Source organism: Coregonus lavaretus (genome assembly GCF_964263955.1).
Source record: "Coregonus lavaretus genome assembly, chromosome: 26".
Lineage (NCBI taxonomy): Eukaryota > Metazoa > Chordata > Actinopteri > Salmoniformes > Salmonidae > Coregonus > Coregonus lavaretus.
In genome coordinates, this window is record NC_140013.1 from 43,362,829 (window position 1) to 43,382,828 (window position 20,000).

Genomic DNA, 20,000 nt, shown 5'->3' on the forward strand with positions numbered 1-20,000 from the left:
TCTGGAAGACCTCACCATCAAATGCCGACCGCATTACCTCCCGAGATCAATTTTCTTTGGTCATCGTCACTGACGTGTACAGTGGTGGTCAAAAGTTTTGAGAATGACCCAAATATTAATTTTCACAAAGTCTGCTGCCTCAGTTTTTATGATGGCAATTTGCATATACTCCAGAATGTTATGAAGAGTGATCAGATGAATTGGAATTCATTGCAAAGTCCCTCTTTGCCATGAAAATGAACTTAATCCCCCAAAAAACATTTCCACTGCATTTCAGCCCTGCCACAAAAGGACCAGCTGACGGCATGCCAAGGCGGATTGCAGAGGTCTTGAAAAAGAAGGGTCAACACTGCAAATATTGACACTTTGCATAAACTTTATGTAATTGTCAATAAAAGCCTTTGACACTTATGGAATGCTTGTAATTATACTTCAGTATACCATAGTAACATCTGACAAAAATATCTAAAAACACTGAAGCAGCAATCTTTGTGAAGACCAATACTTGTGTCATTCTCCAAACCTTTGACCACGACTGTATATTCACCCCAAGCCGACACCGCGACGGCTCTCAAGGAACTATACTGGACTATGTCAAAACTGGAAACCGCATATCCTGAGGCCACATTTTATGTAGCTGTGGACTTTTAATGAAGGGAATCTGAGGAAAACGCTACCGCAATTCTATCAACACATCGCCTGTGCTACACGCGCAACACGGACCCTGGATCATTGCTACTCTCCCTTCCAGGACGGCTACAAGGCCCTCCCCCGCCCTCCCTTCAGCAAACCAGATCACGCCTCCATTCTGCTCCTCCCAACCTATAGGGACGCCTCTGAGAATAATATCAACGTATACACTGACTCGGTGACGTGGTTCATCAGGAGGATGTTCTTATCCAGACCTAAACCTCATTTAAGGTGACTGGGAACAAACAGACCAGCTACAACCTCCGTAAGGCAATCAGAGGAGAAATGACAGTGAGGCCATTCTACTGCCAATGTTTGTCTATGGAGATTGCATGGCTGTGTGCTCGATGTTATACAACTGTCAGTAACACGTGTGGCTGAAACAGCCGAATCCACTAATTTGAAGGGGTGTCCTCATACTTTTATATATATATACAGTGTATGTCCTAGATATAGGACAGAGACTTCCAAAACGTTATTCCTTATGATACATTTTCTGACTGTCTTTTTTGCCATTTACGAATGTGTTATTCAATGTTTTTCTATAGGCTATAGTAGTAGTATAGAAGGCGCCTCTTCTACCCTCACAAACTTGAACCAACCCTGTCGGGCTGTATCACCGCCTGGTACGGCAGTGGTACCCACCGCAACCGCAGGGCTCTCCAGAGGGTGGTGCGGTCAGCCCAACGCATCACCGGGTGCATATTGCCTGCCCTCCCAGGACATCTACAGCACCCGGTGTCACAGGAAGGCCAAGAAGATCATCAGGGACCTCAGCCACCCGAGCCACGGCCTCTTCACCCCGCTACCATCTAGAAGGCGGAGACAGCACAGGTGCATCAAAGCTGGGACAGAGAGACAGAGAAAAACAGCTTCTTTCTCCAGGCCATCAGACTGTTAAACAGTCAACACTAGCCTTAGTCACTGTTACTAGCCGGCTACCACCAGATACTCTACCCGGCAACTTAGAGACTTCCGCCCTGTGTACATAGCCATTGAGCACTGGTCACTTTAATAATGATTACATACTGTTTTACCCACTTCATATGTATATACTGTATTCTAGTCATGGTTCATCCTATATAACTACTGCTGTACACACCTTTTCTATTCATATGCTGTCTATACTTTCTATAATATTGTGTCTGTCTCTCTGTACAGGCTACGGGTGTTCATAATATTGTGTCTGTCTCTCTGTACAGGCTACGTGTGTTCATAATATTGTGTCTGTCTCTGTACAGGCTACAGGTGTTCATAATATTGTGTCTGTCTCTCTGTACAGGCTACGGGTGTTCATAATATTGTGTCTGTCTCTCTGTACAGGCTACGGGTGTTCATAATATTGTGTCTGTCTCTCTGTACAGGCTACGGGTGTTCATAATATTGTGTCTGTCTCTCTGTACAGGCTACGGGTGTTCATAATATTGTGTCTGTCTCTCTGTACAGGCTACGGGTGTTCATAATATTGTGTCTGTCTCTCTGTACAGGCTACGGGTGTTCATAATATTGTGTCTGTCTCTCTGTACAGGCTACGGGTGTTCATAATATTGTGTCTGTCTCTCTGTACAGGCTACGGGTGTTCATAATATTGTGTCTGTCTCTCTGTACAGGCTACGGGTGTTCATAATATTGTGTCTGTCTCTCTGTACAGGCTACGGGTGTTCATAATATTGTGTCTGTCTCTGTACAGGCTACGGGTGTTCATAATATTGTGTCAGTCTCTGTACAGGTGTTCATAATATTGTGTCATAACATTTGCTTTATGATGGCCTTTTGTTTTTATTGTCACCTCCTGAGAGGACCTTCCCTCGGCTGCACTCCATTGGACATCCACGTTTGGCTAGATTCTTATAGGCTTGTCCAGCTTTCAGTCACAGGGAGGAGCCCGCCCCCTGCAGGTGTGTTTGCTGGAGTGAAGCTGTCACAGAGGATCTGTTTGTCTGTAGCGTGTGTTTGTGTTTGTGTCTCTTCTCTCTGAGGGATATCAGCAGCACAGGAAATACGTTGGGGGGAGTAACACCTGCCTCAAAGACGCCTCCCCCAACCACACACACACACACACACACACACACACACACACACTCCCAACTCTGCCTCTGAACTCAATCTGTTTGTTTGATCAGAGTTAACTCCCCAACTGTAGCTCAACTGTGTCTTATGCTACACCGTTACCATGGGAACAGGACTGTAGTAACAGACTGAGGGAACAGACTGTAGTAACAGACGGTAGTAACAGACTGAGGGAACAGACTGTAGTAACAGACTGAGGGAACAGACTGTAGTAACAGACTGTAGTAACAGACTGTAGTAACAGACTGTGGGAACAGACTGTAGTAACAGACTGTAGTAACAGACTGAGGGAACAGACTGTAGTAACAGACTGTAGTAACATACTGAGGGAACAGATTGTAGTAACAGACTGAGGGAACAGACTGAGGGAACAGACTGTAGTAACAGACTGTAGTAACAGACTGTAGTAACAGACTGTAGTAACAGACTGAGGGAACAGACTGTAGTAACAGACTGAGGGAACAGACTGTAGTAACAGACTGAGGGAACAGACTGTAGTAACAGACTGAGGGAACAGACTGTAGTAACAGACTGTAGTAACAGACTGTAGTAACAGACTGTAGTAACAGACTGAGGGAACAGACTGTAGTAACAGACTGAGGGAACAGACTGTAGTAACAGACTGAGGGAACAGACTGAGGGAACAGACTGTAGTAACAGACTGAGGGAACAGACTGTAGTAACAGACTGAGGGAACAGACTGTAGTAACAGACTGTAGTAACAGACTGAGGGAACAGACTGTAGTAACAGACTGTAGTAACAGACTGTAGTAACAGACTGTAGTAACAGACTGAGGGAACAGACTGAGGGAACAGACTGTAGTAACAGACTGAGGGAACAGACTGTAGTAACAGACTGAGGGAACAGACTGTAGTAACAGACTGAGGGAACAGACTGTAGTAACAGACTGAGGGAACAGACTGAGGGAACAGACTGTAGTAACAGACTGTAGTAACAGACTGAGGGAACAGACTGAGGGAACAGACTGAGGGAACAGACTGTAGTAACAGACTGAGGGAACAGACTGAGGGAACAGACTGAGGGAACAGACTGTAGTAACAGACTGTAGTAACAGACTGTAGTAACAGACTGTAGTAACAGACTGAGGGAACAGACTGTAGTAACAGACTGTAGTAACAGACTGAGGGAACAGACTGTAGTAACAGACTGAGGGAACAGACTGAGGGAACAGACTGAGGGAACAGACTGTAGTAACAGACTGAGGGAACAGACTGAGGGAACAGACTGTAGTAACAGACTGAGGGAACAGACTGAGGGAACAGACTGAGGGAACAGACTGTAGTAACAGACTGAGGGAACAGACTGAGGGAACAGACAGTAGTAACAGACTGTAGTAACAGACTGAGGGAACAGACTGAGGGAACAGACTGTAGTAACAGACTGAGGGAACAGACTGAGGGAACAGACTGAGGGAACAGACAGTAGTAACAGACTGAGGGAACAGACTGAGGGAACAGACTGAGGGAACAGACTGAGGGAACAGACTGAGGGAACAGACTGTAGTAACAGACTGAGGGAACAGACTGTAGTAACAGACTGAGGGAACAGACTGTAGTAACAGACTGAGGGAACAGACTGTAGTAACAGACTGAGGGAACAGACTGAGGGAACAGACTGAGGGAACAGACTGAGGGAACAGACTGAGGGAACAGACTGTAGTAACAGACTGAGGGAACAGACTGAGGGAACAGACTGAGGGAACAGACTGAGGGAACAGACTGAGGGAACAGACTGTAGTAACAGACTGAGGGAACAGACTGTAGTAACAGACTGAGGGAACAGACTGTAGTAACAGACTGTAGTAACAGACAGTAGTAACAGACTGAGGGAACAGACTGTAGTAACAGACTGAGGGAACAGACTGAGGGAACAGACTGAGGGAACAGACTGAGGGAACAGACTGAGGGAACAGACTGAGGGAACAGACTGAGGGAACAGACTGAGGGAACAGACTGTAGTAACAGACTGTAGTAACAGACTGAGGGAACAGACTGAGGGAACAGACTGTAGTAACAGACTGAGGGAACAGACTGTAGTAACAGACTGTAGTAACAGACTGAGGGAACAGACTGAGGGAACAGACAGTAGTAACAGACTGTAGTAACAGACTGTAGTAACAGACTGAGGGAACAGACTGAGGGAACAGACTGAGGGAACAGACTGAGGGAACAGACTGAGGGAACAGACAGTAGTAACAGACTGAGGGAACAGACTGTAGTAACAGACTGTAGTAACAGACTGAGGGAACAGACTGTAGTAACAGACTGTAGTAACAGACTGTAGTAACAGACTGAGGGAACAGACTGAGGGAACAGACTGAGGGAACAGACTGAGGGAACAGACAGTAGTAACAGACTGAGGGAACAGACTGTAGTAACAGACTGAGGGAACAGACAGTAGTAACAGACTGTAGTAACAGACTGAGGGAACAGACTGAGGGAACAGACTGTAGTAACAGACTGAGGGAACAGACTGAGGGAACAGACTGAGGGAACAGACTGAGGGAACAGACTGAGGGAACAGACTGAGGGAACAGACTGTAGTAACAGACTGAGGGAACAGACTGTAGTAACAGACTGAGGGAACAGACTGTAGTAACAGACTGAGGGAACAGACTGTAGTAACAGACTGAGGGAACAGACTGAGGGAACAGACTGAGGGAACAGACTGAGGGAACAGACTGAGGGAACAGACTGTAGTAACAGACTGAGGGAACAGACTGAGGGAACAGACTGAGGGAACAGACTGTAGTAACAGACTGTAGTAACAGACTGAGGGAACAGACTGTAGTAACAGACTGAGGGAACAGACTGAGGGAACAGACTGTAGTAACAGACTGAGGGAACAGACTGTAGTAACAGACTGTAGTAACAGACTGAGGGAACAGACTGAGGGAACAGACAGTAGTAACAGACTGAGGGAACAGACTGTAGTAACAGACTGTAGTAACAGACTGAGGGAACAGACTGAGGGAACAGACTGAGGGAACAGACTGTAGTAACAGACTGAGGGAACAGACTGTAGTAACAGACTGTAGTAACAGACTGAGGGAACAGACTGTAGTAACAGACTGTAGTAACAGACTGAGGTAACAGACTGAGGGAACAGACAGTAGTAACAGACTGAGGGAACAGACTGTAGTAACAGACTGAGGGAACAGACAGTAGTAACAGACTGTAGTAACAGACTGAGGAACAGACAGTAGTAACAGACTGAGGGAACAGACTGTAGTAACAGACTGTAGTAACAGACTGTAGTAACAGACTGAGGGAACAGACTGTAGTAACAGACTGAGGGAACAGACTGAGGGAACAGACTGTAGTAACAGACTGTAGTAACAGACTGAGGGAACAGACTGTAGTAACAGACTGTAGTAACAGACTGTAGTAACAGACTGAGGGAACAGACAGTAGTAACAGACTGAGGGAACAGACTGAGGGAACAGACTGTAGTAACAGACTGAGGGAACAGACTGAGGAACAGACTGTAGTAACAGACTGAGGGAACAGACTGTAGTAACAGACTGTAGTAACAGACTGAGGGAACAGACAGTAGTAACAGACTGAGGGAACAGACTGAGGGAACAGACAGTAGTAACAGACTGAGGGAACAGACTGTAGTAACAGACTGTAGTAACAGACTGTAGTAACAGACTGAGGGAACAGACTGAGGGAACAGACTGTAGTAACAGACTGAGGGAACAGACTGTAGTAACAGACTGTAGTAACAGACTGAGGGAACAGACAGTAGTAACAGACTGAGGGAACAGACTGAGGGAACAGACTGAGGGAACAGACAGTAGTAACAGACTGAGGGAACAGACAGTAGTAACAGACTGTAGTAACAGACTGAGGGAACAGACAGTAGTAACAGACTGAGGGAACAGACAGTAGTAACAGACTGAGGGAACAGACTGTAGTAACAGACTGTAGTAACAGACTGAGGGAACAGACTGAGGGAACAGACTGTAGTAACAGACTGAGGGAACAGACTGAGGGAACAGACTGTAGTAACAGACTGAGGGAACAGACTGTAGTAACAGACTGTAGTAACAGACTGAGGGAACAGACTGAGGGAACAGACTGAGGGAACAGACTGTAGTAACAGACTGTAGTAACAGACTGTAGTAACAGACTGAGGGAACAGACTGTAGTAACAGACTGAGGGAACAGACTGAGGGAACAGACTGTAGTAACAGACTGTAGTAACAGACTGTAGTAACAGACTGAGGGAACAGACTGTAGTAACAGACTGAGGGAACAGACTGTAGTAACAGACTGAGGGAACAGACTGAGGGAACAGACTGTAGTAACAGACTGTAGTAACAGACTGAGGGAACAGACTGTAGTAACAGACTGTAGTAACAGACTGAGGGAACAGACTGAGGGAACAGACTGAGGGAACAGACTGAGGGAACAGACTGAGGGAACAGACTGTAGTAACAGACTGTAGTAACAGACTGAGGGAACAGACTGTAGTAACAGACTGTAGTAACAGACTGTAGTAACAGACTGTAGTAACAGACTGAGGGAACAGACTGTAGTAACAGACTGTAGTAACAGACTGAGGGAACAGACTGTAGTAACAGACTGTAGTAACAGACTGAGGGAACAGACTGAGGGAACAGACTGTAGTAACAGACTGTAGTAACAGACTGTAGTAACAGACTGTAGTAACAGACTGAGGGAACAGACAGTATTAACAGACTGAGGGAACAGACTGAGGGAACAGACTGAGGGAACAGACAGTAGTAACAGACTGAGGGAACAGACTGTAGTAACAGACTGAGGGAACAGACTGTAGTAACAGACTGAGGGAACAGACAGTAGTAACAGACTGAGGGAACAGACTGAGGGAACAGACTGAGGGAACAGACTGTAGTAACAGACTGAGGGAACAGACTGTAGTAACAGACTGTAGTAACAGACTGAGGGAACAGACTGAGGGAACAGACAGTAGTAACAGACTGTAGTAACAGACTGTAGTAACAGACTGAGGGAACAGACAGTAGTAACAGACTGAGGGAACAGACTGAGGGAACAGACTGTAGTAACAGACTGAGGGAACAGACTGTAGTAACAGACTGAGGGAACAGACTGTAGTAACAGACTGTAGTAACAGACTGAGGGAACAGACTGTAGTAACAGACTGAGGGAACAGACTGTAGTAACAGACTGTAGTAACAGACTGAGGGAACAGACTGTAGTAACAGACTGAGGGAACAGACTGTAGTAACAGACTGTAGTAACAGACTGAGGGAACAGACTTTAGTAACAGACTGAGGGAACAGACTGTAGTAACAGACTGAGGGAACAGACTGTAGTAACAGACTGAGGGAACAGACAGTAGTAACAGACTGAGGGAACAGACTGAGGGAACAGACTGAGGGAACAGACTGAGGGAACAGACTGTAGTAACAGACTGTAGTAACAGACTGTAGTAACAGACTGAGGGAACAGACTGAGGGAACAGACAGTAGTAACAGACTGTAGTAACAGACTGTAGTAACAGACTGTAGTAACAGACTGAGGGAACAGACTGTAGTAACAGACTGAGGGAACAGACAGTAGTAACAGACTGAGGGAACAGACTGTAGTAACAGACTGAGGGAACAGACAGTAGTAACAGACTGTAGTAACAGACTGTAGTAACAGACTGAGGGAACAGACTGAGGGAACAGACTGAGGGAACAGACTGAGGGAACAGACAGTAGTAACAGACTGAGGGAACAGACTGTAGTAACAGACTGAGGGAACATACAGTAGTAACAGACTGAGGGAACAGACTGAGGGAACAGACTGAGGGAACAGACTGAGGGAACAGACTGAGGGAACAGACTGTAGTAACAGACTGTAGTAACAGACTGTAGTAACAGACTGTAGTAACAGACTGAGGGAACAGACTGTAGTAACAGACTGAGGGAACAGACTGTAGTAACAGACTGAGGGAACAGACTGTAGTAACAGACTGTAGTAACAGACTGAGGGAACAGACTGAGGGAACAGACTGTAGTAACAGACTGAGGGAACAGACTGTAGTAACAGACTGAGGGAACAGACAGTAGTAACAGACTGAGGGAACAGACTGTAGTAACAGACTGAGGGAACAGACTGAGGGAACAGACTGAGGGAACAGACTGAGGGAACAGACTGAGGGAACAGACTGAGGGAACAGACTGAGGGAACAGACTGTAGTAACAGACTGAGGGAACAGACAGTAGTAACAGACTGAGGGAACAGACTGAGGGAACAGACTGAGGGAACAGACTGTAGTAACAGACTGAGGGAACAGACTGTAGTAACAGACTGTAGTAACAGACTGAGGGAACAGACTGAGGGAACAGACTGAGGGAACAGACTGTAGTAACAGACTGAGGGAACAGACTGAGGGAACAGACTGAGGGAACAGACTGTAGTAACAGACTGAGGGAACAGACTGAGGGAACAGACTGTAGTAACAGACTGAGGGAACAGACTGAGGGAACAGACTGAGGGAACAGACTGAGGGAACAGACTGAGGGAACAGACTGTAGTAACAGACTGAGGGAACAGACTGTAGTAACAGACTGAGGGAACAGACTGTAGTAACAGACTGAGGGAACAGACTGAGGGAACAGACTGAGGGAACAGACTGAGGGAACAGACTGAGGGAACAGACTGTAGTAACAGACTGAGGGAACAGACTGAGGGAACAGACTGAGGGAACAGACTGAGGGAACAGACTGAGGGAACAGACTGAGGGAACAGACTGTAGTAACAGACTGAGGGAACAGACTGAGGGAACAGACTGTAGTAACAGACTGTAGTAACAGACTGAGGGAACAGACTGTAGTAACAGACTGAGGGAACAGACTGAGGGAACAGACTGAGGGAACAGACTGAGGGAACAGACTGTAGTAACAGACTGTAGTAACAGACTGTAGTAACAGACTGAGGGAACAGACTGAGGGAACAGACTGTAGTAACAGACTGAGGGAACAGACTGTAGTAACAGACTGTAGTAACAGACAGTAGTAACAGACTGAGGGAACAGACTGAGGGAACAGACTGTAGTAACAGACTGTAGTAACAGACTGAGGGAACAGACTGTAGTAACAGACTGTAGTAACAGACTGAGGGAACAGACTGTAGTAACAGACTGTAGTAACAGACTGAGGGAACAGACTGTAGTAACAGACTGAGGGAACAGACAGTAGTAACAGACTGAGGGAACAGACTGAGGGAACAGACTGAGGGAACAGACTGAGGGAACAGACTGAGGGAACAGACAGTAGTAACAGACTGAGGGAACAGACTGAGGGAACAGACTGAGGGAACAGACTGTAGTAACAGACTGTAGTAACAGACTGAGGGAACAGACTGTAGTAACAGACTGAGGGAACAGACTGAGGGAACAGACTGAGGGAACAGACTGAGGGAACAGACAGTAGTAACAGACTGAGGGAACAAACTGAGGGAACAGACTGAGGGAACAGACTGTAGTAACAGACTGTAGTAACAGACTGAGGGAACAGACTGTAGTAACAGACTGAGGGAACAGACTGTAGTAACAGACTGAGGGAACAGACTGAGGGAACAGACTGTAGTAACAGACTGTAGGAACAGACTGAGGGAACAGACTGAGGGAACAGACTGAGGGAACAGACTGTAGTAACAGACTGAGGGAACAGACTGTAGTAACAGACTGTAGTAACAGACTGAGGGAACAGACTGAGGGAACAGACTGTAGTAACAGACTGTAGTAACAGACTGAGGGAACAGACTGAGGGAACAGACTGTAGTAACAAACTGAGGGAACAGACTGTAGTAACAGACTGTAGTAACAGACTGAGGGAACAGACAGTAGTAACAGACTGAGGGAACAGACTGAGGGAACAGACTGAGGGAATAGACTGTAGTAACAGACTGAGGGAACAGACTGAGGGAACAGACTGTAGTAACAGACTGTAGTAACAGACTGTAGTTACAGACTGAGGGAACAGACTGTAGTAACAGACTGTAGTAACAGACTGAGGGAACAGACTGAGGGAACAGACTGAGGGAACAGACTGTAGTAACAGACTGTAGTAACAGACTGTAGTAACAGACTGAGGGAACAGACTGTAGTAACAGACTGAGGGAACAGACTGTAGTAACAGACTGAGGGAACAGACAGTAGTAACAGACTGTAGTAACAGACTGAGGGAACAGACTGTAGTAACAGACTGTAGTAACAGACTGAGGGAACAGACTGAGGGAACAGACTGAGGGAACAGACTGTAGTAACAAACTGAGGGAACAGACTGAGGGAACAGACTGAGGGAACAGACAGTCAACAGAGTTTATGACTTCATTCTTCAGGGGAATCACTGTTGACCAAGAGATTCCAGATAATTCATCAGTAAATAGTAGCCTGTACTACCAACATTCATATGGCATTTACTAGAATGAAAATGTACTTGTTGAAGTTGGTCTGATTTGATGTTGGGTAGGGTTTGCTTGATTTTTGAAGATGGTTTGAATTGAGGGCGGTAAGGTTTGTGATCGTACTGAGAGTGGTTTGTGTGTTTTCACGGTTAATACAATTAGCAGGTAGCTTAGTGGTGAAGAGCGTTGTGCCAGTAACCGAAAGGTCGCTGGTTCTAATCCCCCGAGCCGACTAGGTGAAAAATCTGTCGATGTGCCCTTGAGCAAGGCACTTAACCCTAATTGCTCCTGTAAGTCGCTCTGGATAAGAGCGTCTGCTAAAATGACTAAAAATGTAAACATTGAAGACATGTTTGTTTGTGATGTCTTCTCTCCAGGGGTGGAAAAAGCGTTGGTTCATCCTGCGTAGTGGTCGGATGTCTGGCGACCCTGATGTCCTGGAGTACTATAAGAACGACCACTCCAAGAAGCCCATCCGGGTCATCGACCTGCATTGCTGTGAGCAGGTGGACGCTGGGCTGACCTTCAAGAGGAAGGAGTTTCAGGATAGCTTTGTGTTCGACATCAAGACGTCAGAGCGCACCTTTTACCTGGTGGCAGAGACAGAGGAGGAGATGAACAAGTGGGTCCGCTCCATCTGTCAGCTGTGTGGCTTCAACCAGTCAGAGCAGAACAACCACGGTACGTAGGCTACATCCCCTGACCTCTGACCCCTGAATCCTACTTAACCTTTAACCTGGTTGGTTCAACCAGTCTGAGGAGAACAACTACGTTATGTACTGTGACCCCTGAACCTACACCCAGCCCTTAGCCCCACCCACCTAGGAGTCTTGTTTAGATCTTAGGTGTAGTAGGTTAGGGGTTGTTTTCTGGACAGGGTCTCTCTCTCTCTCTCTCTCTCCCCCTCCTTCTCCTACATTCTCAAATAGGATCACTTTTGCTTCATTGTCATAAAGACATGATATCACAATGTTGGGACAACGTTGTATGGTGGTTGTGTGTTTGCTGGGAACGTATGAGTGGATCCTTCAATAGCTTCAGGTTAGATGATAACATCAGGGTGTTGTCTTATTAAAACCACAGTGCACAGACCGCTTCAGTTTTCCCACATTGTTAAGTTACAGCCTTATTCTAAAATTGATTAAATTAAAAAAAAAAATTCCATCATCAATGTACACACAAAACCCCATAATGACAAAATGTTTGCAAATGAATTTAAAAAAAACATTAATATCACATTTACATAAGTATTCAGACCCTTTACTCAGTACTTTGTTGAATCACCTTTGGCAGCGTTTAAAGCCTTGAGTCTTCTTGGCTATGACGCTTCAAGCTTGGCACACCTGTATTTGGAGAGTTTCTGCCATTCTTCTCTGCAGATCCTCTCAAGCTCTGTCAGGTTGGATGGGGAGCGTCGCTGCACAGATATTTTCAGGTCTTTCCGGAGATGTTCGATCGGGTTCAAGTCCTGTCTCGGAGCTCTACGTACAATTCCTTCGACCTCATGGCTTGGTTTTTGCTCTGACATGCACTGTCAACTGTGGGACCTTATATAGACAGGTGTGTGCCTTTCCAAATCATGTCCAATCAATTGAATTAACCACAGGAGGCTCGCTGCCCTTCTTGACACCAGGCCATCCTCCAAAAGTCTACGTCTCACTGTGCGTGCAGATGCACTCACACCTGCCTGCTGCCATTCCTGAGCAAGCTCTGCACTGGTGGTGCCCCGATCCCGCAGCTGAATCAACTTTAGGAGACGGTCCTGGCGCTTGCTGGACTTTCTTGGGGGCCCTGAAGCCTTCTTCACAACAATTGAACCTCTCTCCTTGAAGTTCTTGATCCGATAAATGGTTGATTTAGGTGCAATCTTACTAGCAGCAATAGTCTTTCCTGTGAAGCCCTTTTTGTGCAAAGCAATGATGACGGCACGTGTTTCCTTGCAGGTAACCATGGTTAACAGAGGAAGAACAATGATTTCAAGCACCACCCTCCTTTTAAAGCTTCCAGTCTGTTATTTAACTCAATCAGCATGACAGAGTGATCTCCAGCCTTGTCCTCGTCAACACTCTCACCTGTGTCAACGAGAGAATCACTGACATGATGTCAGCTGGTCCTTTTGTGGCAGGGCTGAAATGCAGTGGAAATGTTTTTTTGGGATTAAGTTCATTTTCATGGCAAATAGGGACTTTGCAATTAATTGCAATTCATCTGATCACTCTTCATAACATTCGGGAGTATATGCAAATTGCCATCAAAAAAACTGAGGCATCAGACTTTGTGAAAATTAATATTTGTGTCATTCTCAAAACTTTTGACCACGACTGTATATAGTCTAGTAGTTTCCCCATCTTGATTTAGGGTTAGATATGCTGACATACAGTTGGGAAAATTTTTATTTAGTCAGCCACCAATTGTGCAAGTTCTCCCACTTAAAAAGATGAGAGAGGCCTGTAATTTACATCATTGGTACACGTCAACTATGAGATTTTTTTTCTCCAGAAAATCACATTGTAGGATTTTTAATGAATTTATTTGCAAATTATGGTGGAAAATAAGTATTTGGTCACCTACAAACAAGCAAGATTTCTGGCTCTCACAGACCTGTAACTTCTTCTTCAAGAGGCTCTTCTGTCCTCCACTCGTTACCTGTATTAATGGCACCTGTTTGAACTTGTTATCAGTATAAAAGACACCTGTCCACAACCTCAAACAGTCACACTCCAAACTCCACTATGGCCAAGACCAAAGAGCTGTCAAAGGACACCAGAACCAAAATTGTAGACCTGCACCAGGCTGGGAAGACTGAATCTGCAATAGGTAAGCAGCTTGGTTTGAAAAAATCAACTGTGGGAGCAATTATTAGGAAATGGAAGACATACAAGACCACTGATAATCTCACTCGATCTGGGGCTCCATGCAAGATCTCACCCCGTGGGGTCAAAATGATCACAAGAACGGTGAGCAAAAATCCCAGAACCACACGGGGGGACCTAGTGAATGACCTGCAGAGAGCTGGGACCAAAGTAACAAAGCCTACCATCAGTAACACACTACGCCGCCAGGGACTCAAATCCTGCAGTGCCAGACGTGTCCCCCTGCTTAAGCCAGTACATGTCCAGGCCCGTCTGAAGTTTGCTAGAGTGCATTTGGATGATCCAGAAGAGGATTGGGGGAATGTCATATGGTCAGATGAAACCAAAATAGAACTTTTTGGTAAAAACTCAACTCGTCATGTTTGGAGGACAAAGAATGCTGAGTTGCATCCAAAGAACACCATACCTACTGTGAAGCATGGGGGTGGAAACATCATGCTTTGGGGCTGTTTTTCTGCAAAGGGACCAGGACGACTGATCCGTGTAAAGGAAAGAATGAATGGGGCCATGTATCGTGAGATTTTGAGTGAAAACATCCTTCCATCAGCAAGGGCATTGAAGATGAAACGTGGCTGGGTCTTTCAGCATGACAATGATCCCAAACACACCGCCCGGGCAATGAAGGAGTGGGTTCGTAAGAAGCATTTCAATGTCCTGGAGTGGCCTAGCCAGTCTCCAGATCTCAACCCCATAGAAAATATTTGGAGGGAGTTGAAAGTCCGTGTTGCCCAGCGACAGCCCCAAAACATCACTGCTCTAGAGGAGATCTGTATGGAGGAATGGGCCAAAATACCAGCAACAGTGTGTGAAAACCTTGTGAAGACTTACAGAAAACGTTTGACCTGTGTCATTGCCAACAAAGGGTATATAACAAAGTATTGAGAAACTCATAAATTCATGAAAAAACCTACAATGTGATTTTCTGGAATTTCTCATTTTGTCTGTCATAGTTGACGTGTACCTATAATGAAAATTACAGGCCTCTCTGATCTTTTTAAGTGGGAGAACTTACACAATTGGTGAGTGACTAAATACTTTTTTCCCCCACTGTATATAGTCTAGTAGTCTCCCCATCTTGTTTTAAGGGTTAGATATCCTGACATATATAGTCTAGTATTCTCCCCATCTTGATTTAGGGTTAGGTATCCTGACATATATAGTCTAGTAGTCTCCCCATCTTGATTTAGGGTTAGATATCCTGACATATATAGTCTAGTAGTCTCCCCATCTTGATTTAGGGTTAGATATCCTGACATATATAGTCTAGTAGTCTCCCCATCTTGATTTAGGGTTAGATATCCTGACATATATAGTCTAGTAGTCTCCACATCTTGATTTAGGGTTAGATATCCTGACATATATAGTCTAGTAGTCTCCCCATCTTGATTTAGGGTTAGATATCCTGACATATATAGTCTAGTAGTCTCCACATCTTGATTTAGGGTTAAATATCCTGACATATATAGTCTAGTAGTCTCCCCATCTTGATTTAGGGTTAGATATCCTGACATGTATATAGTCTAGTAGTCTCACCATCTTGATTTAGGATTTGATATCCTGACATATATAGTCTAGTAGTCTCTCCATCTTGATTTAGGGTTAGATATCCTGACATATATAGTCTAGTAGTCTCTCCATCTTGATTTAGGGTTAGATATCCTGACATATATAGTCTAGTAGTCTCCCCATCTTGATTTAGGGTTAGATATCCTGACATATATAGTCTAGTAGTCTCCCCATCTCGATTTAGGGTTAGGGTTAGATATCCTGACATATATAGTCTAGTAGTCTCCCCATCTCGATTTAGGGTTAGATATCCTGACATATATAGTCTAGTAGTCTCCCCATCTTGATTTAGGGTTAGATATCCTGACATATATAGTCTAGTAGTCTCCCCATCTTGATTTAGGGTTAGATATCCTGACATATATAGTCTAGTAGTCTCCCCATCTTGATTTAGGGTTAGATATCCTGACATATATAGTCTAGTAGTCTCCCCATCTAGATTTAGGGATAGGGTTAGATATCCTGACATATATAGTCTAGTAGTCTCCCCATCTCGATTTAGGGTTAGTTATCCTGACATATATAGTCTAGTAGTCTCCCCATCTTGATTTAGGGTTAGATATCCTGACATATATAGTCTAGTAGTCTCCCCATCTTGATTTAGGGTTATATATCCTGACATATATAGTCTAGTAGTTTCCCCATCTTGATTTAGGGTTAGATATCCTGACATATATAGTCTAGTAGTGTCCCCATCTTGTTTTATGGTTAGGGTTAGATATCCTGACATATATAGTCTAGTAGTCTCCCCATCTCGATTTAGGGATAGGGTTAGATATCCTGACATATATAGTCTAGTAGTCTCTCCATCTCGATTTAGGGTTAGATATCCTGACATATATATAGTCTAGTAGTCTCCCCATCTTGATTTAGGGTTATATATTCTGACATATATAGTCTAGTAGTCTCCCCATCTTGTTTTAGGGTTAGATATCATGACATATATATATAGTCTAGTAGTCTCTCCATCTTCATTTAGGGTTAGATATGCTTACATATATAGTCTAGTAGTCTCCCCATCTTGATTTAGGGTTAGATATGCTGACATATACAGTGGGGAAAAAAGTATTTAGTCAGCCACCAATTGTGCAAGTTCTCCCACTTAAAAAGATGAGAGAGGCCTGTAATTTTCATCATAGGTACACGTCAACTATGACAGACAAAATGAGAATTCCAGAAAATCACATTGTAGGATTTTTAATGAATTTATTTGCAAATTATGGTGGAAAATAAGTATTTGGTCAATAACAAAAGTTTCTCAATACTTTGTTATATACCCTTTGTTGGCAATGACACAGGTCAAATGTTTTCTGTAAGTCTTCACAAGGTTTTCACACACTGTTGCTGGTATTTTGGCCCATTCCTCCATGCAGATCTCCTCTAGAACAATGATGTTTTGGGGCTGTCGCTGGGCAACACAGACTTTCAACTCCCTCCAAAGATTTTCTATGTGGTTGAGATCTGGAGACTGGCTAGGCCACTCCAGGACCTTGAAATGCTTCTTACGAAGCCACTCCTTTGTTGCCCGGGCGGTTTGTTTGGGATCACTGTAATGCTGAAAGACCTAGCCACGTTTAATCTTTAATGCCCTTGCTGATGGAAGGAGGTTTTCACTCAAAATCTCACGATACATGGCCCCATTCATTCTTTCCTTTACACGGATCAGTCGTCCTGGTCCCTTTGCAGAAAAACAGCCCCAAAGCATGATGTTTCCACCCCCATGCTTCACAGTAGGTATGGTGTTCTTTGGATGCAACTCAGCATTCTTTGTCCTCCAAACACGACGAGTTGAGTTTTTACCAAGAAGTTCTATTTTGGTTTCATCTGACCATATGACATTCTCCCAATCCTCTTCTGGATCATCCAAATGCACTCTAGCAAACTTCAGACTGGCCTGGACATGTACTGGCTTAAGCAGGGGGACACGTCTGGCACTGGAGGATTTGAGTCCCTGGCGGCGTAGTGTGTTACTGATGGTAGGCTTTGTTACTTTGGTCCCAGCTCTCTGCAGATCATTCACTAGGTCCCCCCGTGTGGTTCTGGGATTTTTGCTCACCGTTCTTGTGATCATTTTGACACACATTAATGAAAATGATTATTCCAGTTACTAATAAGCATGCACCCATTAAGAAAATGACTATAAAAACGGTTAAATCCCCCTGGATTGATGAGGAATTGAACAATTGTATGGTTGAGAAGGATGAGGCAAAAGGAATGGCAAATGAGTCTGGCTGCACAACCGATTGGCAAACATAATGCAAATTGAGAAATCATGTGACTAAACCGAATAAAAAGAAGAAGAAACTACACTATGAAACAAAGATAAATGACATAAAGAATGATAGTAAAAAGCTTTGGAGCACCTTAAATTACATTTTGGGAAAAAACACAAACTCAGCTCCATCATTCATTAAATCAGATTGCTCATTCATCACAAAACCCACTGATATTGCCAACAACTTTAATTATTTTTTTCATTTGGCAAGATTAGCAAACTTAGGCATGACATGCCAGCAACAAACGCTGACACTACACATCCAAGTATATCTGTATATTATGTATATTATGAAAGACAAGCATTGTAATTGTAATAGGCCTCCTGTAGCTCAGTTGGTAGAGCATGGTGCTTGCAACGACAGGGTTGTGGGTTCGATTCCCACGGGGGGCCAGTATGAAAAATGTATGCACTCACTAACTGTAAGTCACTCTGGATAAGAGCGTCTGCTAAATGACTAAAATGTAAATGTAAAATGTAATTTTGAATTCCGTAAAGTGAGGTTGGAAGAGGTGAAATAATTATTGTTGTCTGTCAACAATGACAAGCCACCGGGGTCTGACAACTTAAATGTAAAATTACTGAGAATAATAGCAGATGATATTGCCACTCCTATTTGCCATTTTCTCTATTTAAGCCCTCAGGCTTGGAGGGAAGCAAAAGTCATTCCGCTACCTAAGAATAGTAAAGCCCCCTTTACTGGCTCAAATAGCCGACCAATCAACCTGTTACCAACCCTTGGCAAACTTTTGGAAAAAATGGTGTTTGACCAGATACAATGCTATTTTACAGTAAACAAATTGACAACAAACTTTCAGCACACTTATAGGGAAGGACATTCAACAAGCACAGCACTTACACAAATGACTGATGATTGGCTTAGAGAAATTGATGATTAAAAAAATGTGGGGGCTGTTTTGTTAGACTTCAGTGCGGCTTTTGACATTATCGATCATAGTCTGCTGCTGGAAAAACGTATGTGTTATGGCTTTACCCCCCCTGCTATATTGTGGATGAATAGTTTCCTGTCTAGCAGAACACAGAGGATGTTCTTTAATGGAAGCCTCTCCAACATAATTCAGGTAGAATCAGGAATTCCCCAGGGCAGCTGTCTAGGCCCATGACTTTTTTCAATCTTTACTAATGACATGCCACTGGCTTTGAGTAAAGCCAGTGTGTCTATGTATGCGGATGACTCAACACTATACATGTCAGCTACTACAGCGACTGAAATGACTGCCACACTTAACAAAGAGCTGCAGCTATTTTCAGAATGGGTGGCAAGGAATAAGTTAGTCCTAAATATTTCTAAAACTAAAAGCATTGTATTTGGGACAAATCGTTCACTAAACCCTAAACCTCAACTAAATCTTGTAATAAATAATGTGGAAATTGAGCAAGTTGATGTGACTAAACTGCTTGGAGTAACCCTGGATTGTAAACTGTCATGGTCAAAACATATTGATACAAGTCTGTCCATAATAAAGCGCTACTCTACCTTCTTAACAGCACTATGAACAAGGCAGGTCCTACAGGCCCTAGTTTTGTCGCACCTTCACAGTCCCCAAGTCCAGAACAGACTATGGGAGGCGCACAGTACTACATAGAGCCATGACTACATGGAACTCCATTCCATATCAAGTAACTGATGCAAGCTGTAAAATTAGATTTAAAAAATAGATAAAAATACACCTTATGGAACAGCGGGGACTGTGAAGCAACACAAACATAGGCACAGACACATGCATACACACACACAATAACATACGCACTATACACACACGTATACATGGAGTTTGTACTGTAGATATGTGGTGGTAGTGGAATAGGGGCCTGAGGGCACACAGTGTGTTGTGAAATCTGCGAATTTATTGTAATGTTTTAAGAATAGTTTAAACTGCCTTAATTTTGTTGCACTAACATCCTTTATCAGTTATGGCTGTTACCCTCTGGCTGGACCACTCTCCCGGGGGGGGGGGGGGGGGGGGGGCGGGGCTTCTATGCCATTAAAAGGAACATAAAACTCAACATCCCAATTAGGGTCTGGCAAAAAATTATTAAATCAGTAATTTAACTGATTGCCCTCTGTGGTTTTGAGG

General features: G+C 44.2%; 1 protein-coding gene across 1 annotated transcript in view; it reads left to right on the forward strand.

The window, feature by feature from the left end:
- Positions 1-20,000, forward strand: part of gab2 (GRB2-associated binding protein 2) — a gene marked incomplete at its 3' end in the record, with an annotated part of 102,145 nt that overhangs the window by 21,531 nt on the left and 60,614 nt on the right. Inside the window, exon 2 of the mRNA XM_084143498.1 lies at positions 11,565-11,868. Coding sequence (XP_083999624.1) covers positions 11,565-11,868 — 304 coding nt within the window. The remainder of the gene's footprint in view (positions 1-11,564; positions 11,869-20,000) is intronic.